This window comes from Mustela nigripes, chromosome 2 (genome assembly GCF_022355385.1).
Source record: "Mustela nigripes isolate SB6536 chromosome 2, MUSNIG.SB6536, whole genome shotgun sequence".
Classification (NCBI taxonomy): Eukaryota; Metazoa; Chordata; class Mammalia; order Carnivora; family Mustelidae; genus Mustela; species Mustela nigripes.
The window spans coordinates 24,451,245-24,475,671 of record NC_081558.1 but is presented as its reverse complement, the minus strand read 5'-3'; the positions used below and the strand labels follow the sequence as shown (position 1 = coordinate 24,475,671).

The 24,427-nt window shown below is 41.3% G+C and overlaps 1 protein-coding gene across 7 annotated transcripts in view; it reads left to right on the top strand.

The window, feature by feature from the left end:
- Positions 1-24,427, top strand: part of ERC2 (ELKS/RAB6-interacting/CAST family member 2) — a 915,738-nt gene that overhangs the window by 546,831 nt on the left and 344,480 nt on the right. For all 7 annotated transcript variants that reach the window (XR_009402378.1, XR_009402376.1, XR_009402377.1 and 4 more), the window contains one exon: positions 10,662-10,822. Coding sequence is in view for 1 of the 7 variants with exons in the window: in XM_059389982.1 (XP_059245965.1) it covers positions 10,662-10,822 (161 nt within the window). In the remaining 6 variants the exon portion in view is untranslated. The remainder of the gene's footprint in view (positions 1-10,661; positions 10,823-24,427) is intronic.

The window sequence follows — 24,427 nt, the reverse complement described above, 5'->3', positions numbered from 1 at the left end:
GCTTCCTCCTCTCTCTCTGCCTGCCTCTCTGCCTACTTGTGATCCCTGCCTCTCTGCCTACTTGTGATCCCTGTCAAATTTACAATCCTATAAAATTGTTTAAAAAAATTAAACTACATTAAAAATTCAGTTCCTCAGTTGTACCAGTAATATCTCCAGTGCTCTATAGCCACATGTAGTTAGTGACAGGTGTATAGGACAGAACGAGTTAGAACCTTGCCATCATCATAGGAAGTTCTATTGAATATTACTGCTCTAATGTCTTAACGAGTTCCTTCATGGTTGTGTTTGGAATTCAGTTAAGTTAGACTAAAATACAAGCAACACATACTTGAGAGTGATTTATTTGGTTTGTTATTGATTCCGTAGTAAAAAGTTTCACCTTTCCTTTGAAAATGAAAAATATGTATCTCTGAGAAGTGGAAGAAAATGGAAATTGTAACTTTGTCTTGCTTACCTATCCTCTCCTAGGCTGAAGGCTAAGCGCCGGTGTGTCAGCTAACATCACTGTTGATAATGATGACAGGTTACTGCGTGCTTGCTGTCTGCCAGTGTGTAACTGCTGCACTCAGGGGTTCTTTGCAAGGAGCCCAGGAACTGCAGTCATTATCCAGAGTTTACAGAAAATGAACTCATGTAAATAGAGGTCAAGAATCTTTTACAGAGTCACATAGCCCGCACATGGCTGGATCCTGATTGGGAACTAAGCCTTTTGGCTTCAGGGTCCATAGTCTTAACCACTAGCTATCCTGTTTCCAAGAATTTCCTAGACTGTTAGGGAAAAGACTAGCTCTTTGCCATGCACAGGCAAAGTAAAGAATGCTTCCCAATTGTTCAAGAAGTACCTACAGCAAACATACACAGAAGGTCATCCACAGCCTTTTTGTCAAGGAGTTTCCATTGAGCCCAGTCTGATCTGGAATAAAGAGTGCTCAGGGCATTGTGGGGAAACTTTTATTCATTTGTGTTCCAACACTATTTGATTTAACAAAATCTAAGTCAGATGTATGTAGTTTATACATTTCTTCACTATCCATCTTCTATTATGGTCTGAAGTTTTGTTAATAAGCCTGAGAAGAAAGGAAGGAAAAGGGGGAATTTAAAATGTAGTCAAAATCAAAGAGCTTGAGCCCAAATACACTCACTTGATGTAGGTATTTGTTTGCTGCTGAAGGATCAGAGGTGACATATTGAAGCAAATCTCCTAGATGCTTAAACTTTAGTGAGGAGGGAGCAAATCCCAAACACAATCTTAAGGGTGGTCAGGTCCAGGCAGAAAGCAGTCTGGGCGTTTTCAGTTTCAACCTTTCCAAAAGGTGTCACTCTAAGGCAGCAGTGGGAAGGTGGGAAGGAGGTACAGCTAGAAATGTCAGATAAGAGTAATTGGAAAAATAAGATTAGTAGCCCTCGTTTTAACAGATTCTTTGCCATAAGCATCACTGTCTGCGAAGTTCGAAGTTCTTGCTGTTGAGGAGGGAGGGTTTCAGCGTTTATCTTCACCCTCTGATCTCTGGGTGACCTTCTCTGTGCCCAAAGCAGACCTGGGCCAGGTCCCAGCTATTCCCACAGGACCAATTCGCATTCCAGTTTGGCTATAACCTGGGATATGGGGATTTCATTGGCTGTGTGTTCTGGTGCAGACTGAAAACTACCGTTCTCTTGCACGCAGGATGAGTAAAGACAGAAAACCAGGATGGATGGTGAAGGCTAAGAAAGAAGGAATCATGCATTTTTAAAAACACGGTTTATAAAACTGTTTAAAAATTCCAAATCATTAACACAGAATAACACTAACTCAATACTGACATACGATTTAAGAAAAAAATTGTTTTATCAAAATATTTGAAGATCAGTTCTTGCCAAGCAAGCCTCATGAAAAGCACAGGACGTTGCCACGTGTCAGGAAGAGACACGCAGAACCTGGAGTAGGGCTCTTGGCAGATAACTGAGAGAGAAGCTGGTTTTCAAATATTTAGTTAAACAACACAAATGTATGTGTAAGTTTAAGTCGACACATGTTAATGATTTAAGGTCTTAAACAGGTTTTTTTATTTTATTGTTTTAAGGCTCTGCTGTTCACTTTAAAAGTTCTGTAAGTTTCTCCAGAGCTGGGTGTAAGCACTAAACTCTTTAGAAATTCATTTAACAGCTTCATTATTCTTAAAGTGTATGGAGTTATGAATTATTCAAATGCAATAGAATAGTCCTGGTAATTTAACCATTTTATAAGACAATTTTTATGATCTGCCACATGGAATGACTTATAAAATCAGAAATGACACACAATTATTTGTTTTTTAAATTTGTGTGGCCTAATAGACATCTAGCTTGAAGAAACCTTTAATTATTATGTTCTGTATTTGTAACAACAAGCTGATGTATTTTAAAATGTAATCTTAGCTTATCAGAATTTTAGTTTTAATGTATTTGGGGACCTTTAGGAAATTATTTTAAGTCTTATAAAAGACTTCTGAGGTTGCTGTGAATTCTGTTTTCATTGAAGGTGACATTTTAAGAATTAAACGGTTTTCTAAAATTTTTCCCCCTCAGGAAATATTATTGTCTGGTAAATTACCAATAGATATACCTCTGGTATATCTAAGAATGAAAGAAGCAAATGCTATGTTAAATCAAGACAAATATGTTGATTTCTTGCTGAGCTTCTCAAAAATGGTTTTTGACTCATAATCATTGTGATTCTCCAAGTAGCAATTCTCTAATGCACAGGACCACAGGTCCCCACAGTCCCCACAGGACTCATTTTTTCCTTTCTCTTCAACAAGCTACTCCACTGAACTGATTTAGGGAGTTGGACCATGGGGTCTAGGGCAGGACTGGGTCTTGTTTCACTCTTGCTCATTACTCAGTACTTTTCTTTAATAGCTTAAAAAAATTGATTGATTTGAGAGAGACAGGGAGACAGAGAGTGGAGAGAGGGGCAGAGGGAGAGAGAGAGAAATCCTCAAGCAGACTTTGCTGAGCACAGAGCCTGATGTGGGACTGGATCCCAGGACCCTGAGATCATGATCCAAGCCAAAATCAAGCATCAACAACTTAACTGATTGAGCCACCCAGGCATTCCTAGCTTTTTTTTTTTTTTTTTTTTTTTAATTACAATTGTGAGTAAATAGTTTTTTGATTTAAACTTGTCTGCCAAACCAGAAAGCTTCTGAGGATGAGCCTACTGCAAGTGTCCAGCAGAGTACCTGACACATAGGAGATGTCCTGTGAAGTAGCGGCTAAAGGAGGAGGGGGTTCCTATTTCCCAGGTCCCAGGGCAGAGCATGTGGAATGCAGAGTAGGATTAAAAGCTCCTTGCTTATACCCCAGATCAAAGCTTGGGACATTTTTATTGTGCCATCCTGAAACTCACGGTTTCTGGGTGCTGTTAGTGGCTGGGGCTGGCAGTGAATGTAGGGCCCCCTTGCATTCAGGAGCTGGGTAACTGAGCCCCCTCATCTTCATACCAAGGAGAAGGTGCTTGAGGCAAGCAGAGAGCAAGACCTTGAAGGGTGTTTGGTGAGGATGGCAAGGTAACCACTGATTTATGGGGTAGGAAAGTATCAGGTTCGGACTCACACTTCATCTGTCATTTCACTAAGTGAGTCAAAGGAGGGTGTTTCAGAATCGCGCCTTTGCACTCCCCTTCCTGCCATCCTGCATTTATTTACTGAGTCAAGGGCCGAAGGGGCTTCCAAAGAGGATGGAGGTGTGGTCCTTGCCCTCCAGGGGATTACGATCCAGTTGTAGCAACTTAGCATCCACGTGAAAAGTTGTGCAGAAATGTGAAGTGGTATTTAATTAAATGGTAGAAAGTCAAGAGTAGACATTTAGAATTGGTGCTTGGTACTTAGGTTGGATGGAGGTAGTGTGGCTAGAAACCACTCCCAGGGACAATGGTAACTGTCATAGACACTTCCAGGGTGTCCAGCAGAAAGGGCTGGATGCTTTATGTGTATTGTTTCCCTTTATGCTTGTGCCAGTGCTGTGCAGTAGTTTCTATCTCCTCCCCATTTTATAGGGAAGGGACTGCAAGCTTAGAGAAAGGTCAGTAATGTCCAGGGATCCTACCCTAGGCTTCACTTTGGAATCACTTAAGAATCATCTGCATCTTTAATAAAATACAAAAGCCTGACTCCCACCCTCCAGCATTTTGATTTAATTGGTGGAGATGCAACCATGGCATCGGAATTCTTACTATCTTTCCAAAGGATTCTAATGTGCAACCAGGTTTAAAAAGCACTGTGGTAAGCTTGGCCTCAGGTCATAGAGATCCTATTGGGAAACCAAAACTTGATCCAGGGATGTGCTTTTCCAGCTTTTAATCACTGTACCCTTCCTGCCATCCTGCAGCTATTTATTGAGTATGGACACTGGAAGGAGTGTCAGGGCTGTGAAGGAATCCAGGGTTCTGTGACAGAGCCTTAAAGGTGCGGTGATTTTGGTAACTCAAGGGGGGTCATTGTGGGGCAATCCAAGGCTGTGCATGCGTATGTGTGTTTGTGTATGCATGCAAATGCATTTGCAGATAGGTGACAAGAAGCACAATATTTGAATTCAGTAATAAACATGAAATGGGTTGAATACTTACCAGGCACTGTATAAATAAGAGCTGACATTTCTATGGCACCAAGTCCTAGGCATTGTTTTGAGAGGGTCACAGATGTTAACCCATTGAATCTTTACAGAAACACTGTGAGCTAAGCTCTGTTATTGCTCTCCCATCACATACGAGGAACCTGAGCCTTAGTGAACTTTTGTAACTCAATCCGAGTGGCACAGATTGTAAGTGGTAAGCTAGCTCCCGAATTCTGTTTTGTAACCACTATGCTGTGCTGCCTCTTCTGTTTTCATATTTGCCAGTATCTGCATTAAGAACTGTACACTCAATTATTTAATTTAATTTAATTTAATCGCTTCATTTAATGCTTGCAGTAACTCTTATGAGAAGTACCATTCTCCAGTTGAGACAATTCAGACCCTTTCCCAGGTTCTATGACTAATATGTGGTAAAACAGGTGTTATTAGTACAGTCTGGCTTCATAATCATGCTTTAATCATTCTCAGAATTTTAAAATATGTTAATTTCTTTTAAAAACTTCAAAATCCTGAGTAGAATTCTATATGTCAAACAGAAGTAGAACAACTCTTTGTGAGTGTGGGGTGGTGAAAAAGTTCTCTGCTGATTCACACTCTTTGTTCCATGCCACTGACCTATTTATCAGCCCTTAGATGCACTCGGGAACATCTGGTGCTCAAGGAACACATTTTGAAAACTACTACTGTTGGTAATTGGGAGCTCTGTGAGATATTGGAGCTAAGCCAGTGATATTTTTAACAAAATATTGGTGGTTTAGGTGTAGTGTCTTGGCAGTAGAGATAAGGTATGACAATGAATCCTATGGGACATCTTTGAATCCCAGACCCATAGGGCCCAGTTTAAATATACTTTCAAACACACATAGTCCAAACAGCTAAAAAAAATCAAAAGGGTAGTCTAATTCTTCAATTTGTGTTTTAGGAAAACATTGAAGGGGCCCCAGGAATAGCCCCTCTCAACTTTTTCCGCCTCCCCCTTTTCTCTTCTTCTCATTTTCCTTATCCTGCCCTTAAAACAAAAACCTGTCTCTTGGGGCGCCTGGGTGGCTCAGTGGGTTAAGCTTCTGCCTTCGGCTCGGGTCATGATCTCAGGGTTCTGGGATCGAGCCCTGCATCGGGCTCTCTGCTCAGCAGGGAGCCTGCTTCCCTCTCTCTCTCTCTGCCTGCCTCTCCGTCTACTTGTGATTTCTCTCTGTCAAATAAATAAATAAAATCTTAAAAAACAACAACAACGAAAAAAACCTGTCTCTTGTCCCCAGTCTCAGGGCTCATTTTTCCTCTTTCCCTTCTGACTTCCCACTTTTTGTCACATAGATCATCATAGCCTGTGCTTCAAAGTTCTGTACTTGGCTTCTCAGGTTCACTTTGCTACCCATTGGTTAATTCCATGTCCTAAAATCCAGGAGTGGACCTGAGAGAGACACTATGATGGGGAGAAGCTGATCAAGCAAAGCCATGTCTTTATTTAGGGTAGGGGGTACAGGGAAAGGCTAGGGACACACACACACACACACACACACACACACACACTTTCAACCCCATCAGAAATCTGGGAGAGAAAGGGACCTAAGCTTAAGTGTCAATAGTAATGATAGAAAAGAATGATGGGGATGCCTAGGTGGCTCAGTCAGTTAAGGGTCTGCCTTCAGCTCAGGTCGTGATCCCAGGGTTCTGGGGTTGAGCCCTGCATCAGATTCACTGCTCAGTGGGGAGTCTGTTTCTTCCTCTCCTCTCACCCCCCACTTGAACTCTCTCACTCTCTCTCAAATAAATAAATAAATAAAATCTTAAAAACGAATTTGGATCTGAGAAGTATTTCCAAAATAGAGCTATAAGACTTGATGATGAATAGAAAATAAAAGAGGAAGGAGAGGAGACAGATGAGGTTCCGAGGTCTAAAACATGAGTACCTGAGTAAAGGTCAGGGTGTTGGCCCTGTAGATGTGTTAGGGAGTGTAGGGAGTGACAGGTTGGGAGAACAAGGAGTGGGTGGTAGGGATTTGGTCTAGGTGGCTGTATATGGATCATGAGTTGGCTTTGGTTATCTTACATTTAAAGTGATATTGGGACATCCAAATGGAAGTGATCAACAGGTGGTTAGGTATATGTGGAAGAGGTCAAATTAGTAAAAGATAAAGTTTGAAAGCTATCTGTATATAGGTGAGAAGTGTGGAGACAGACCTCATTTTCCTGCTAAGAATCCACATGGATGAAGAAAACGTCTTTAGGACAGAGTAATAAGAGGAAGAATCCAATTATAGACTGCAGGAAGATGAAGAATTTACTAAAGAAACACGGGTACTAGGTTTTCAGGGAAACCTTTCAGGTCTTCAAGGGAAGCGTTGGTTTTAGGAAAATGGTGGGTGGATACAACCCTACTTACGCATTAAACTGTGTTTACAAATGACTATTTAATGACAAGGGGAAAATTCTCATGATACATTTATCAAAAATTATTTAGAAAATTGTGTATAGCGTCCCAGTCTCTCTCTCTCCCTCTCTCTCTCTCTCTCTCTCTCTCTCACACACACACACACACACACACACACACACAGTGTGGGGCCGGCGGAGAGTGAGAGAGGAGGAGAAATTATAACCAAATGTGTATAGGGTTTATCTCCAGGTGGTAGAATTTTGGGTGGTCTTAATGAAAAAGAATGTCATTATTTAATCTTAAATAAGAAGAGAAATTTTAAATTTTTATATCTGTGTCTTTTATAATTTGTATGATGAGTGTACTTTATTCTCATTATCAGAAGAAAAATCATTTTATTAACATCAGTTAGAAGAAGAATAAATGATATATATAAATAGAGGGCTACAACATCTCACTTAATGCCCATAAATATGGAACAGAATAAGCAGCATGGTCCCCTGTTTCCTGGTGAGGAAAGTGACTCTGAAAGAGGTATAGGAACTTGTGTGAGTCACATAGTAAGTGATGGAGCTGAGATTCTAATCTGTTGTGTTTTAAGGTAGAAGGTACATATACACAATCAGCTAAAATGTTATGTCAAGTGAGGGGAATAATTTGGCTGTGCAAACCAGTACATTAAGAAAAGACATGTGGGAGGTGCCTAGGTGGCTCAGTGGCTTAGGCATCTATCTACCTTCAGCTCAGGTTATGATCTTAGGGTCCTGGGATTGAGCTCCGTGTCAGGCACCCTGCTCAGCTGGGAGTTTGCCTGTATCTCTCCCTCTACTCCGCCCTCTGCTCATGTTTTCCCTCTCTCTAATCAATAAACAAAATCTTTCTTTAAAAAAAAAAAAAAAAAAAAAAAAACATGTGGCAAGAAGGAAAGTACCAATGGCTTGCAAGAGTTTCTACAGGATAGCAAAAGTGAAAAGCAATTTTCTTTCTTGATGAGAGGGAACTGGTGGGGAGATGGAGGCAGACTTGGGGCACTTGATAATAAGTGTACAGTTTACCAGTCAAGACAGCCCAGGCCAGGCTGGGGTGACAGCCAGACAGTCCATCATCTCATGGTGTAGTTGTTGCAAGAGAGATTTATGCCTTGCTTATGTGATGTGGGTTGACCTTGAGCTTCACTGTGGTCACTGGGAAACTCAGGCTGAAGGAGACATCATCTGAAACACACTTCTGTTATCACAGGGAAAAGGGAAGGTTGGGCTTAAGTACTAGCACTTAAATGCTTCTACCTGAAAATGACAATGATTTTATTGACCAAAGCCTCACCCCAATTAAAACAGAGTGGGGAAGTGTGGCCCTACCGTGTGCCCCTACGGAGGAGAACTGGAATATTGTTAATCCACCCTGATGGCCACCACAAGAGAGAAAACATTTCTTGTTTTTTAATGGTCCTGCTTTGGTAGCGAAGGAAATAGTTTTCAGAACTCTAGGTGTTTAACCTGGAAGTATCATGGTCCTCAGTAGGAAACTGAGACTCAAAGAATCAAGTGATCATTAGTACAAAGTCACAGAGAGAAACAGTGGCTTTGTGAAGACTAGAACTATGTATCTGAGGCCAGTGACCTCAGTGGTCCACAGTATACAATACTCACTGGCCTAGGGTATGTGAATTTGGAGGAGTCGTAGGCCTTGGCCTAGGAAACTACTGGAGGCTTTGCTTGCTAGGTGTTGAGAATAGTAGTCTTACCTCATATTAGGAGTTACTGATGCTAGAAGCCATTGTCATCTCCATCAGTAAAAACTCTGGACCGTGTTTCTTAGGCACCCAGGTTTTTGTATGTGGTTATTGCTGAAATGACCAGGGAAGACTACAAGTCATTAAACTCTAAAGTGTAATTGTTAAAGTTGGGTTAATATAAAACTAGCTGGGGCAGGCCCCAAGCAGTAAAGTGGTGTGTGAACTAAGCACTGGGAAAGCCAGTTGAGTGGCTCTGTATCTGTGGATTACAGACAGGTCAGCGTCAACTTAATGAGAGGGATTTAGCAGGTGAGAATCCTGGATAGTCTCCCTCTTCTCTGAGATCAATAGTGCATTTGGAACAGAGAGCAATTTACGAAAGGAAATGGAGTCATGAGGACACAGTCCATATCATAGAAGGCTAGGCAAACTGAATCCGAGTTGGCCCTTAGAATGACCATAATTCTGATCTTTTTTTACGCTGCTATCAAAAATAGGCAGGGGGAGAGGAGGGAAGATACCTGTTTCAGACTCACCCAGCATTGCTTTGTCGAAGGGCTGCTAGTCATATTTAAAATATTCTATAAATTTATGTGAGATATAAATATTACAATTGCTTTTAAAATTTTGTATATTTCTAAAGTTAAATAATACTATTTATTCTACAGTTAGGCAGGTGTGGTTCTGGGACTTTCATGGTTAACCTTCATATTCCTTGCTTTTTAAACTGTTTTTGGCTTTGGCTTTGATTTACATTATATGGTCATCAAATTCCTCTTTTTATCAGGGAAAAATGGAGGGTTTTCTGCATCTTAAAAGCATATAATTTACCTTGGATGTGAACTATAATGCTTATTCTGAAAAAATTCCATGGAAAACTGAAGAAATTGTGTAGAAAGTCTTTATGAATTGGAACCTAACATGTCATTGACACATTTTGAAGGGTGTTCTGTTGACTTTAGTGATGGATGATCCCATTCTGCCAAGTTCAGCTGGAAGTGGGAGGGTGGCTTAGAAACCCAAATATCAATCTAGAAACTTCCTGGAACCATGGTTTTAAATCAGCAGGGTGGATGCGGCCTGCATCTGTGCAAAGGATGGCATTTCACTGGCTCACTCCACGGAAGTCTCTGGAACAGAACCGTAAACACCAGCTCTCTTTGTTGTGTGTTGGCTTTTAAAAGCCCCCAATGGTTTAGGGAGAATAAGGCCTTGCCTTGGGGCTCCCTAGTCCAATTTTTTGGGACCTGGCTAAAAATCCTAGATATCTGATAGTCTGGCTTATTTCTATGGTGTATTAGCACCCTATAAAAGTTACATGTCATTTATTTCAAGTTTAGAACCCTCTCAAACTTCAGGGGCAAACCAAACTTGAACCTTTTGTGGCTGGAATTCTGTTTACCTTTGGCCAAACCTTGCTTCCTGAATGTGAGTCAGGGAGGTGAGGTGAGAGGGGGCTCCTGAGGCCCCTTGGACATCAAATTGCTTTTGCCAAACAACACTTTGATAGGTTAAAACATGAATGAATCTGAAACACGTAGATTAACTTCCTGTCAGAATACTCTGGGGCCTACACACAAAAGTATATTGTGCTGCGCAAATGCCTTTTGAGCATTGCCTTCCGCCCACTGTGAGGCAGTATCTGAGATTTTTGCCAAACACAGGTTGAAATTGGGTCAAGCCAGTTACCTTCCACTACCGATAAATATATTAAATAGTTTCTATAAAGGTTATCGGATAATCCAATTGAATGAGGGCCCTGGAGAAATTTGGACATTTCTTGTGTTGAAACATTTATCTTCAACCAGTGACAAAGAAAGATTGGATTCCAAGATACAGTGCCCAGTTCAAGGATGGCTATGATTCGTTTGTGTCTATCAGAATACAGGCTAGCAAGGAAGGCCTGGTGCTTGAATGAAGGATAAATAACACCATGTTCCCTGTGCCTTTCAGATAGAGGAACTGATGAGTGCATTGGAGAAGACCAGACAGGAACTGGATGCCACCAAGGCCCGCCTGGCCTCCACGCAGCAGTCTCTAGCTGAAAAAGAAGCCCATTTGGCCAACCTCCGGATAGAAAGGAGAAAACAGCTGGAGGAGATCCTGGAGATGAAGTGAGTACCCATTTTTGTTTTCCTGGTTTTTCTTTTCTAACTTTTCTTCAGGGATGGGGAAAGGAAGGCGAGAAAAGACAAAGAATTTGAAGAAAGAATAATCTGCCCAGCACTTAACTATTCATTTCCGGGACTATGCTTCTTATTTATTTATTTATTTATTTATTTTAGTTATAGCTTCCATGTCCCCATTTGCACATTTTTCGTATCTGTTATTCAAAAAAAAAAAAAATTCAGCGTTAAATTTTGTGCTTCTGTGTTTTGCGGACAGCGCTGTTATTCTTAGATTTGTCTCAAAGGTCTGAGCTGGCCAAGAGACAGAAGCCTCGTTAAGCACAATAGTAATTTGAGTGCTGCTCAGAGTTAAGTGGAAACTTTTCTGAGGAGGTATTTCCTAATTGTGACTATAACTTTGTTAATTATATTCTTTTCACATGTGTACAATGCGTAGCTTGTGCTGGCTTTCATAGAGTCTCAAGGTTGGCACCTCTTTGTTTAGAAAGCAAGGACTCTGATTTGCTGGGCTGATAAAAACAGACTTGGAAATCCCCCTGCTACCTCTTCCCCCTCACCCCAGGGTAGGGTAGGCGAGGGGTAGGGAGAGACAGGAACCAATCTTTTTCTTTGATTTAATCAATAAAGTGTGACCTCATGCTGGGCAATGATACTTCCTGTGGCCCTGTGACACACCCATCTCCACCTAGCTCTTATTTCATTCTTAAAACAAAATAATATCACCATGGAAGAACATAGGAAAGAAAATTACTCAAAGATTTTAGAAATAATCACTTGGCTATGGATCTGTTCCTAAAGAAGTAGGCAAGAAGCAGCATCTCTCTCTATAAGTTAAGATGAAATAATCACTAAGATATAATTTAACTTCCTTCCAGAGTAAGGGAAATGTACATAATTGTGGCATTTTAAGCCTGTAACATAGACTTTGAAATTGGTGGCTATGTATGGAAGCATGACCTTATCCTGACCCCATAAGTCTTACACATGGTTAACATTAAACCCAGAAAGCTTAGATCATGGAAAATATGGAATGAAATATTTTGAAGGATTTAATAATGAGGACAAAACTTTTATTCCTTGTCAACTACCTCAGTTTCTCCAAGACCAAAGAATAAGTAGTTTTTTTAATGCATAAACTTGCATTTTTCCTAATAAATAATACATAATAAAAACAGATATTATTATTATTATTTTTTAAGATTTTATTTATTTGACAGACAGAGATCACAAGTAGGCAGAGAGGCAGGCAGAGAAAGAGGGGGAAGCAGGCTTTCCGCGGAGCAGAGAGCCTGATGTAGGGCTCGATCTCAGGACTCTGGGATCATGACCCAAGCCGAGCGCAGAGGCTTTAACCTACTGAGCCATCCAGGCACCCCTAAAAACAGATATTATTATCCTCAGTTTAGAAGTGAGGGAACTGAGATTCAGAGAGATTTCAGGTAATTTGCTTAAGGCCATCTGGCCAGGATTAAAACTGAAATCTTCTACATCAAGCTCCCTTTCTACTGTCTTATTTTCTCATGGAGCTTATGTGCATTCCACCAAGCCTGAAACTTTCATCAGTTTGAGTCACTGTGTTATCATAATGCCTAGAACAGTGCCCAGCATATGGTAAATGGTCAATAATTGTTTATCGAATGAGTGACTAGATTGAATGCAAAGACTGGATTTTATGTAGCTAAGAGGAAGAGTATTTCAAACATCTGTGACATTACCAGCTTGAACAATAATCTATTAATAATAGCAATACATTGATTCCTTTCAGGCTTTTTATTCTCTTCCATTCACCAGCTCTACTTCTGCCCCCTTGTGTGTTGTGATGTGTGAAGTTCAGCCTAGTTTCTTCCATTGTTCTCCAGCTATTTCCAAGTTAACTCTGTGTCTCTTGGAGTGATTTTTTACGGCTTTTAAAGGAAATGTCTATTACGTCTTGTTTATAAAAAGGACATATACTTTCAGCGTTTTAAGAGAGTAAGTAACAGTGAAGCACACTGATTTGGGAGTCATCAGATCTAGGTTGGAATCTTGTTGCTTCCACTTGGCAGCTGTGTGATTTAGGGGAAATGACCTTAACATCGCTGGCCCTTCTGTTTCCTTCTATAACGACTTTCGTGGAGTGTTTGAGAGGAGAGCCCCTGAGGAGGGCTTGGCACACAGAAAATGATATATGTGTGTAAATGACGCTATCAGCCAATGAAAATATGTCATTTGTTTAGTATACTTTGTGAAGAGTATCATTTGTCTAAAATTTGGATTTATTTTTCTTAAACATATAAACCTTTTCCATGTGTATGTTTTCCCACTTAATTTCATGATTTCAGATAGCACCTAACTAAGACCTCTTTTGGTGAATTGCCACATTATTGCTCAAGTGCTTAATCTTCTGCCACTGCAAAATAAATACAGAATTCTTCTGTTAATTCCTTTGGTAAAAGTAACAAAGCCCTGCTTCATTGAGCCCAATATGGACCCTATTCACTATTTAACTGGCCCAGAAGCCCCACTTATGGGCTCCTTCCCAGGACTATGGGGACACAAGTATGGGGAATTATATTGACCAAAAATCCCAATTGGATTCAGGAGCCTCCTGGGCTGTTCAGGTCAACCAACTGGTTTGATCAATCCTGATTTTTAAGCTGAGTTGACTTATTGGTTACTGGACATTAACTGAGTCAACATAAGTTAGTGGAAAAACTCGGATGTGTATATCCCCTGTCAGTATTTACTATCACTTGTGACAAGCATTACTGAGTCTCTCTCTCTCTCTCTTTTTTTAAAGTTTCATTTATTTGAGAGCGAAAGTGAGAGAAAGAGAGAGAGGGGGCGAGCGCATCAGTAGGAATAGGGGGAAAGGGAAGCAGATTCTCCCACCGGGCAGGGAGACTGACACAGGGCTCCATTCCAGGACCCTGGGATCATGACCTGAGTCGAAGGCAGATGCTTAACTTAACTGACTGAGCCAGGTGCCCTATTGGTTTTCTTTCAACTTGGCAGGCATCCTGTAAGCAATTTTAGGCAGCATCTATCTATTCCCAATCCATGTAGGAAGGGAGAGGTTATATGGTGTTAGAGGATGCAGGGGTGGGGCCGTGAGTCAGGAGAAAGGAGCTGGGATATGTTAACTTACCTGTAATTGAAGGAGATCACTACCTGGTTACCTCAGTTTTCCCTTCAGTAACATGGAGGTGATAATAACTGCTTTGCCTACTCTATAGAATTGTTGTACAGACAGGATTTTTTTTTGAAGTACTGAACTGAAAATGAATATGGATCAGCATATGTGAAAGTGCTTTGAAACATAAAAGGGGCTTTTGAAATGAAAGGTGGTGTCTGTTAAATTCATTGTAAAATCAAATGGCACAGAGTTTTAAAATTGGAAAGCAGCTGGGTCCAGCCTCCCAGCATGCATCAACCAGACTCCCATCCATGTAATTACTACTAGGGAATTCACCAGGCCCTGGTGAACACCATTCCCACTAGAAGTCATGGGCACTTGCAGATACCTCACTGGTACTTATATGAAACCTAAATGGCTTTCTGTGTAATATTCCCACTTGTCATGGTTTTTCTTTTAATGTTTTGCCAATATAAAGAATGTTTTGATAAGCATTCTGCTGTTCTATCTTATTAACTTAATTTTAAGTAATTATAAATTGATATGCAGTTCTAAGAAATCATTTATCATTTATAAGTTATAAGAAATCATTTTCCTCAATAGTAACATTTTGAATAGTTATAGATTATAGCATAGGATCACACCAAGAAATGGATATTGGTACAATTTACCAACTTTATTCAGATTTCTCTGGGTCTAAATGCACTTGTTTTGTGTATGTATTTAGTATATGCAATTTCATCACATGTGTAAATTTGTGTAATCACTGTCAAAGTCAAGATATAGAATTATTCCATCATTACAAAGATCCCTCACGCTACCTTTTGATAACTACCCCTACAACCCAGCTGTTTCATTTATAACAGCTTTTGTGTTTTATCATTTTAGGACATGTGCCATAAATATCTACATTTTCCCCTCTCATTCTCCTGGAGCAGCGCAGGAAATTATCTTCTTAGTTTAAATTTAGACTGAATTTAGAATGAGAAAATATTGCTTGATTCCTCTAATTTAAAGATTTCTCATGAGTTGGTTTTATTTATAGTGTAATTTCTTTTTAATGTTGGTATCTAGAACCTGTCATGTGGTAGGCATTTTATAAACTTTTGAGGTATGAAAGGATGAATTAGCACAAAAATTCATATTCGTTGAATACCTACTATGTGGCAAGGATTGTTCTAAGTGAACAAACAGAAAAATCCCACCTGATCAAGCTTGCACTTGAGTGAAATGAGTGGAGGAAATGAATGAACTAATAAGCAAATAAATGAGTAGATAGATGAGAAAAATATTTTTTTTCCTATAACCAAGGAAATTTGGAATCCCACTTAGAAAGCTATTCCAAAGGTAAGGACCCTTGTAGGTCTTTGGGATAAAGAGGAACATGGAAAATTCAGTGTAATTTCCTAGACTGAGAACCCTTTTAGAGACCTAAGTCAGAGGAGAGCCTTTTACTGTATTTCATATAGGATTCTTCCTCCCAACACCTCCCCATTTAGTTTGGTTTTTATTGGTTAGTATTCTAATTGCCTGTCTTTATCCGGACACCGGAAGGAACGGACAGAACCCAACCTGCATTTTCTTTCTTTTAAAGATTTATTTATTTGATAGAGAGAGTGCACACCAGTGGAGGGGAGGCAGAGAGAGAGTGAGAAAATCTCAATCGGAGTTCCCACTGAGCGTGGAGCCTGATGTGGGGCTCAATGTCAGGAGCCTAAGATCATGACCTGAGCAGAAACCAGAAGTAAGCTGCTGTACATACTGAGCCACCTAGGTGCCCCAACCCTGTTTTCTCATAGAAGAGCACTATAGAAGAGCACTATAGTCACTTTCCTTTGTGTATAAGATTCTTCTTTTTTTTTTTTTAAAGATTTTATTTATTTATTTGACAGAGATCACAAATAGGGAGAGAGGCAGGCAGAGAGAGAGAGGGAAGCAGGCTCCCTGCTGAGTAGAGAGCCCGATGTGGGGCTTGATCCCAGGGCCGTGGGATCATGACCTGAGCCGAAGGCAGAGGCTTTAACCCACTGAGCCACCCAGGCGCCCCTATAAGATTATTCTTTTACTTAAAAAAATATTTTAAACCTCTTGCTACAACATTTCCTAATGCTTCATCTTTGTTACATTTGCTCCTATTTAAAAGGAATTTTATTAAAATAATACTTAGAACATCATTCTATATGTTTAGTTTTATTAATGCTGGTTAATAAGTTTACATTTCAATAACCAAAGCTCAATTATTTAATTTGTGACAGGTGAACTTGATATCTGTGGCTAAAAGGAATTGAAGGCCATGAGATCTAGTACTTAAAATCTATCTGTGTGTGCCTGCTCAGAAGATTTAAACTAGCATAGTAATTTAATAGGCAGATCGGCAGGCTAACTGATAAGTTTAATTTAGTATTAAGTACAGAATGAATAGGGTTTTGAGAGCTGGTTAATAGTTACATGATTTAAAGTGCGTATTTCAGACTTGTGGTGATTTCTGGTGCTTGTGTTACATAAAGATTTTAACAAAACCTCTATATTTTTAACTCATCTGATGATGTAAGATCCATCTTAATTTACTCAGTATTGTTGCATTTTAGGCATCTTCTCCAGATAGCCTCAAAAGCCTTTGTGTATACTAAGCTATTTTAGGAAGTTCATAGTGAGGTAAGGCAGCAACTTATTTCAAGGCATTATCCTGTTGGCTTCTTTGATCTAGGATCCTTTTTGAGAGAGCTACTCATTAGGTAAGTGCCCTTCAAAGGAGAGGCAGGGTGCAGAAAATGATAAAATCAATTTATTCTTTATTTCATGCCAGCATGAGAAAAGACAAATCACATTTCTTTAGAGAGGAATCCTAAGTGCCTGGCAATTTGGACAGGATAAATGAAGCCTGGGAGGAGACTTTTGAAGGCATCCATTACTTAAAATTAATAAACTCAGTTGCACCATCTTACAAAGATGCTATGGGGATTTAATGAAATTATGCACTTATGAAAAGGTGATTTTTAAGTGGCAAAATGTCATATATGTATGTGCATATGTATGTATGTATGTGAGTGAATATATAATGTTATGTTGCATGTTAATATGTTAGATAAACACATAGTTCACATATACTGGTCCTATCTCCAAATTCCAAATTAGCCCTAATGCTTTCAACATTTTGAGGGGAGCTACAACGAAATCCTTTCTGTATCTAATGGTCTGTTTAGAAAAACTTCAACATGTCCAATTTAAAAAAATATTAAATACCCATGGTAATGTGTTGTAGAATGTCCTAATTTGTCTGGTTGTTTCTATTTACCACCTGCTCAGTTTGAAAAGTAAATTGAATCAGCTAGTACACGGATGAAGCTCGTCACAGCTTTTCCAGGTTACCTGCTCTGATTGAGGACAGGTGACAGAGAGAGGGAAAATAAATGTCATAAAGAACTGCTTATCCAACATCAATTGAGGTTTGTGCTTCAGACAGTCACATAAATGCTTATCACTCATGATTTCTGTTTCTCTCTTGTAACCCTGAAGTTGGTGTGTTAGTGCCTTTAGTGGAAAAGAGCCTGTACACAAAGCTTACAGTGCATAAGTAAAACTTAACGGCAACGAAAATAACTTTAGAATAGTGGAGTGGTCTAATTAACTTTAGATGCAAGGAACAGAAAACCTCACATTCCAGAAGCTCATACAAGTAGCCGTGTAGTCACTGGGGACCTCCGCTTCTCCTGTCTTGATGCTTTGCCTTTCTCAGCATATAGCTTTCACCCCGATGCAAGACTTTTGTCTTAGCTGCAACCATCCTGTCCACATTCAGTCAGCAGAAAGGAGAAAGGAGGAAGGAAGACTCTGTAGCCTTTGAAGGCAGCTCCCGAGGTGTGTCAGCAATTCCTGTGCTAGCCAAAAAACACCTGTTCTGCTTGCTATGGAAGGGATTTCCATCCCCAGGTAGATAGCAACAGGGTTATCATGGTGCTTCCAATGAGGAATTCTAGCCGTAATTTCACTAAACAAATGACCTGAAATGTGGATGACACTTAGGAGATGCCGAAATCTACTTTGTGCTTCCCTTGAGAAACTGTGTTTAAATGCAGAAACTTGCCAAAAGCCAAAAATGACTGCTTGGTTTAGGACACAGTCTTCTCTATTAGGACCACAATAGAATTTTTCTGTGGTTTTATACATTGTGTTATTTTTCTTAAAACTCTTTAGATGTAAAATGTATTAGCCAAGCACCAACATGTTTCACAAATCATTACAGGGAAAAAATTACTGGTTAAATTGCATGTCGGGTAGAATCAAGAGCCCTTCACTCTCCCTGCCTCAAGGAATATATTATCTCTGATTCACATGCCTTCAGAGAATTGAACTAGCCTAGACATATATACTCTCCAGTGCACGCAAGACTTTGGGTGATGGAATTACTATTACAGTAAACTTTTATTAAGTGCTCATTATTTGTCAGGCAGGGGCACATTGCTGCCACCTCCTGTGAGTTAGGGAATGTTATTGTCCCCACTAGGTAGATGCAGAAGCTGAGTCCCAGACACCTGGAACTCAAATGCAAGTCTGTTTAACACTATAGTCCATGATCTTTACCACTGAGCACACCGTCTCTGAGTGAAGAACTTAGATGTCATTGTTAAGAATTTTAAGTGTAGGAATTGCAGGACTGGTTTCGATTAAATAGTAGAAGGCAATAGGCAGATGGGTGCTTCTTCCAACTTGCTTCTGGGGTGCAAGACAGCAGGCTGGAATGATGTTCAGAGGGGGGATTGGAAGAGAGCTAGTTGGAAGAGGCCTTTGAAGTCAACTTCCTTATCTTAAAACAAAATAAGGGACACACTGTCTTCTCACCAAAAACATGCACTGTATGTATAGTTTTAATAGTGAAAAATGTCAGTCAAAGGGCCCTTGGCCTGGTGGTTTTTAATGGAAATACAAACATTTTCTGAGCTAAAGTGGTGTAATCTTTCAGCTTAAATAATCATAATCATCAGTTAAATAATCTGAATGCTTGTGAATTGTAGAGCTTAAATAATTCCAGCCACCATACTTTATGTTATCTCCATCCTCACAGCAGCTCCATGGGGTCTAGGGAAGGTCAACCATTAAGAACAGGGAAAGAGAAATGTACAGATCTTCCAATCTCATAAAGCATGGCAAGTCAAAGGGGACAGTTGTGTTCCTTCTCGCAATCCAAGAGCAACATCCTGTTGGAGGAATTTTTTAAGTACTTGATCTAATGCTGTGGGGGGTGCTGCCAGGTTTAGCCTCAGGAGGCAATGGATGGGACAGCTACAGCACACAAAGAAAAACCAAGGGCCAGACAGTACAGCCAGGGTCATACATCAGATCCTGCAATGAGAATTCTCTGGTCCAGTGAGCAGGGCTCTTGGGACTCGGGTTCACAGCCTGAATCTGCAAGTTATAGCTGAGTGAGCTGAGGCCAGCCCGTCCCACTCTCTCCCATTGTGAACAGAGCTTTGGACTCAGATGACCCCATTAGTAGTCTGATTCTCTAAGCAGTGTGTTTCAGCATGGGGTTAATATTGCCCCCTAGGGGACATTCAGCAAAGTCTGGAGACATTTTTGGTTGTCGCAATTAAAGGGGAGTTGCTACTGGAGACCAGAGATGCTGCTAAACATTCTACAGTGCACAGGACAGCCTCTATAACATTATAGAATGATCCACCTCCACATGCCAATAGTGAGCATTGAGAAGCCATAACTAGCCTCCCTTTTTAAAGAATGTGTGTTTAAATTTGGGAAGAGAGAAAAGCTTTATAGGGTCTCATCTCTGATTTAATTTTACTTCTTTTCTTTCTTTTTTTTTTTTTTTAAGATTTTTCTTTATTTATTCGACAGACAGAGATCACAAGTAGGCAGAGAATCAGGCAGAGAGAGAGAGGGAAGCAGGCTCCCCGCTGTGCAGAAAGCCCGATGTGGGACTCGAACCCAGGACCCTGAGATCATGACCCTAGCCAAAGGCAGAGGCCAACCCACTGAGCCACCCAGGTGCCCTAATTTGACTTATTTTCAAAGGGGACTCATACAGGATATGTTTTCCCCATTCAGGATCATGATCTTTACCCAGAGGGCCTGGGGATTTTCTGTTTTGTGTAAATGACTTTGAATTCTTAGACTCTGGCTTGCTTTCTTGGGACTGTAGACCAGCTCACGATGGAGGTTCATGCCAGGGGAATTGGCACAGGTCTCAGATCCAAATGCCTAGGAAACTGTGGTCCCTATAAATATAAATCCTCACTAAGATACAAAAGACCTGATCCATCCATGCCAGCTGGTCAACCGACCATGGAATCCTTCTAGCTCTGGTGTTCATCATTTCTTAACCTGTGGCTGTCTTTTGTCCCCCTGTTTGCCCAACTATAAATTGAAGGTATGAAATTGGACATTTTTCAATGGGCTAGTCCTCTAGTCAGCTCTATAAATTGATGGCCCCTTTCTCTTCACCTTTGTTTCTCCCTTCTATTTGTTCCCTCCATCACCACATCCCTCTGGGTCACTCCGTCTTTTGCTAGGGAACACTTCTTGCAATGGTTGTTTAGGGCAAAAAGGAAAGAAAGACACTGCAAAGGTGAAAGAATGTATGTCAGAGTAGAGACTAAGGGCATCAGTGGGAAATAGACTGTCGCCCAGATGTCAGCTGCCTGCCAGAACTGTGAAGGGCAGGACTTGGAAAGACTCCCAACTTAGAAGGATTTCTGCCTTCTTGTAGTATCTTCTTGGCATAGGTAAAATGTAGTCCAGATATGATCGGGGAAGCCTCAACCCTAAGATATGGAGGTTGAACAGGTAAATATCAAGATCCTCATCCTCACTGGAAGAGGACATCACAAAGGCTCCAAGTCAGTGCAGGGTTATAGGGCAAGGCATTGTATGGAGGTGGGGAAGGCTTTGAATGTTCTGGATCCCTGGAAAGCATTTAATACAAGTGTGTTGAAGGAATGAAGAATGCTGATGAAAGTTACACTCTGCCTCCTGCTAGCTGCCTCTTCCTCCTTTCCCTCTACCTTGGCCACTCCTGCCTTCTTTTCCACCCAGCCTCCCCTTTCTTTTCCGTTTCCTCTTCCTTCTTTCCTTTTCTTCTAACCACCATCCTCTCTCCTCTCCCTTCTTCCCCCTCCCTTTCCTACCCATGTTCTGGTACCCTATAAAATGCTGGGCTTCAAAATATATTCTGATTTTCTCAGCATAATGGTTATCTTGCTAGATTCTAATTTTGACTGTTAGGGAAGGAAGCAGACCAGGCACCTGGGAAGGAGTGTGTGTGTGTGTGTGTGTGTGTGTGTGTTTGTGTACATACATGTGCATACATTTTTTGAGGAGATAAGGGCCTGGCTCTGGCAATCTTGCCTGGAGAATGAGATTCTGAGAGGAGACTACTCAGTTCACCAGCAGCAAAACAATTGAGAACTCTCGCCTGAAGCCAAGCCGCCAATCAAGTATGGCCGAGGTCTTTGGTTTTCCGGTCACGGCATTTGGGAACCAACGGATTGTGAAAATTGAAGTGCAGTATTTGACTTGATCTTTGGGTTAAGCCAGTATCCCTGGGATCTTAATTCGAACCTGTAGAAGGCTGTGGCCAACTTTGAGAATCTGTTATTACTCATACCCTGCACTTTGCTTCCTTGGAGAGGATTGCAGAGGGCACTGGAGCTAGTGCCAGCATGCAGTTATGATAAAAGTTAAATTGCTGTCTTTCCATTCTGTTTTGAAATTGGTGTTTGTGTGTTCACTTCATGAGCCCTGAGCTTGGAGCTTCTTTCTCCTCTTGGCTCTACCTCTGGAAGTTTTCTTGGAAAACTTTCCCTTTGATGCATTTCTAAGACTTCCATCATCTAAGGCTTAATTCTAAGGCAACATGGGGTTGGGTAGGCCAACCTCATGCTCTTTCCTACCTCCTGCCATTGTTTGGGAGGGGAGGCTGTGCCCTGGGAAGCTACCCACCCTGGGTATGTATTTCTAGAGTTCCTTTGCAAGCTAACTCCTGACTGGGTTCAAAGACCAATAGGAGGTGCTGGCAATGGGAGGGTGGGAGGTGAAAAAAGCTAGAGTTTTCTTCCTGTTCCCTTCTTGCTTTGTGGTCATATCTCTGGAGGTAGGGACTTCTCTTCAGGGCTACAGCTCCCTCTCAGCAATGCTCCATCCCTGGCTCCTGCTAGCTGGGATTAACTCGTGTTTCCTCTTGCCCCTCAGCCCAAGGCAAGGGAATGGCTGCCCACTGTTGCCAGTTTCTGGGTGCCTCACCATGTCTTGTTTGTTTTATTAACCCTGCTCACCTCTCCTCTGTAGACCTTTCACTGAAGTCTCCTCATTGGACCCATCTGTGGTGAATTCTGTCTTTCAGCCAGACCCAGACTGGTACAGTGGGAAAGTCCATGGTGTCATGGTCATATGTGTGAGGTTTGGTAGGATGATTTGAGAAAGTGCTGTTAGAAAATGTTTACATTTCCCATATTAAGTAATTTTGGAAAAAGAAGCAGATTGTTTGATGCTTAAGTCAAAACACTGAAACAAAACTGCCATTCTGTGGTTTTTCTAAAAACACTTGGCTTCCAAATGACCCTTCAATATGAATGATGGCTGCTGCCCCAGCCCCAGAAGGACATGGGGCTGATGTACCCAGTGTCAGCCTTAGTCTTAGGACTAGTGAAAACAGCCTCCCGCTCCTGCCACGTACAAGGGAAAACAATTCAGGCTTGGGGCCATTGGCCTGACTGAGGAGGGAAGAGATTCTTGAGATAGAAGGAAAGAGAGCATTCTAGGACGTCCTGGCCAGAGCACAAGTCAACTGCCTCCAGGCCATGGGTAGCCTCCTTTCAGCTAAGCTCAGAGCATTTGGGGTTTCCATAAAGCTAAAGGCATTGCAGCTTTGAGAAGCAACTGCTCTAAACGTAGCACTCTAGCCTGAGGTACAACTAAGCACTCCTCATGGACTCAGGCATTTGTTCAATCATAGACTCATTCACTCACGAAGCAAATCATTATCTTCACATGACCCTCTAAGATAAGTGCTGTTATCATCTCCATTTTATATTTGAAGTAACAGAGACACAGAGGGGTTAAGTAACTAGCCCAGGGTCACATAACAGTTTTGATTTTGAACCTCTTAAGGATTGTCATGTCGTCTGGCCACATGCTTGACCACCACACCATACTGTCTCTAGCTTTTGCACAGAGGATAGATTTGGGTGTGGGCATGCTATTTGGGAAGTGGTGCAGTCTTCTAGAGGGAGAGAGCTTGTCTTAGGAATTTGGCAGTGGAGCCCCAGGAGAGAAGTGAAAGATTTCAACAGACCCACAGGAATCTGCATTTACACAATGGAGGTTAGATTGGCTCTGGGAGTGGTGGAGATGCGTGCCCCTGGCTTTCCCTTCTTCCTGCCTCCTCTGTGTTCTGCGCCCCTACCACCTTCATTCCTCCATGCAAGCATGGGGGCTGTGAGAGGATTTCTGTAGCAACTATAGCTCTAATCTGGGGGTTTGCAACAACCCTATTGACACTGGGATGGATGATCCTTTGCTATAGGGATTGTCCTGTGTTTAGTAGCATCCCTGGCCTTTAACTACTAGATGCCAGGAGCAATCCCCTCCTCCAGTTGGCAGTAAAAAGTGTCTCCAGACATATTGCCAGAGCCCCTTAGAAAGGAAAATCAGTCCTGGTTGAGAAGAGCTGGTCTAGTCATAGCCTGCATTATGTTTATATTTTCTCACCGTGGACCAGCTCAGTCCCTTTCTGGGATACATGGACCTCCAGCCAGTGTGTTAATGGGACCAGTAGCATTGTAACACTGGGCTGTCTAGCATGCAGGCCTTCTCCCATCTGGAGGCAGGTGGCACCAGACCAGGTAGATTTAGAAAGGAGTTCTTTCCACATTCAACAATGTCATCTAACAGTCTTTATTTACTTTTTAAAAGATTTTATTTATTTATTTGACAGAGAGAGTGAGAGAGAGAGCACGAGCATAACAGGGGGAGTGGCAGCTCCCACTGAGCAGAGAGCCCAATGTGGGGCTCGATCCCAGGACCCTGGGGTCATGACCTGAGCCGAAGGCAGCAGCTTTAACCCGCTGAGCCACCCAGGCACCCCTATCCCAGTACTTTTTGAAGCAAATCCAAGACATTATATTATTTCATCCATAAATATTTCAATATATCTTGATGAAATCCCAATAGTTCATTTTTTCCCTTGCTTCCCTTGCCTTTGGCATTGTTCCTAGGAAGATGTTGCTACGGCTGAGGTCGAAGAGGTTGCTGCCTGTGTTCTCCTCAAGGATTTTGATGGATTCCTTTCGCACATTGAGGTCCTTGATCCATTTTGAGTCTATTTTTGTGTGTGGTGTAAGGAAATGGTCCAATTTCATTTTTCTGCATGTGGCTTTCCAATTTTCCCAGCACCATTTATTGAAGAGGCTGTCTTTTTTCCATTGGACATTCTTTCCTGCTTTGTCGAAGATGAGTTGGCCATA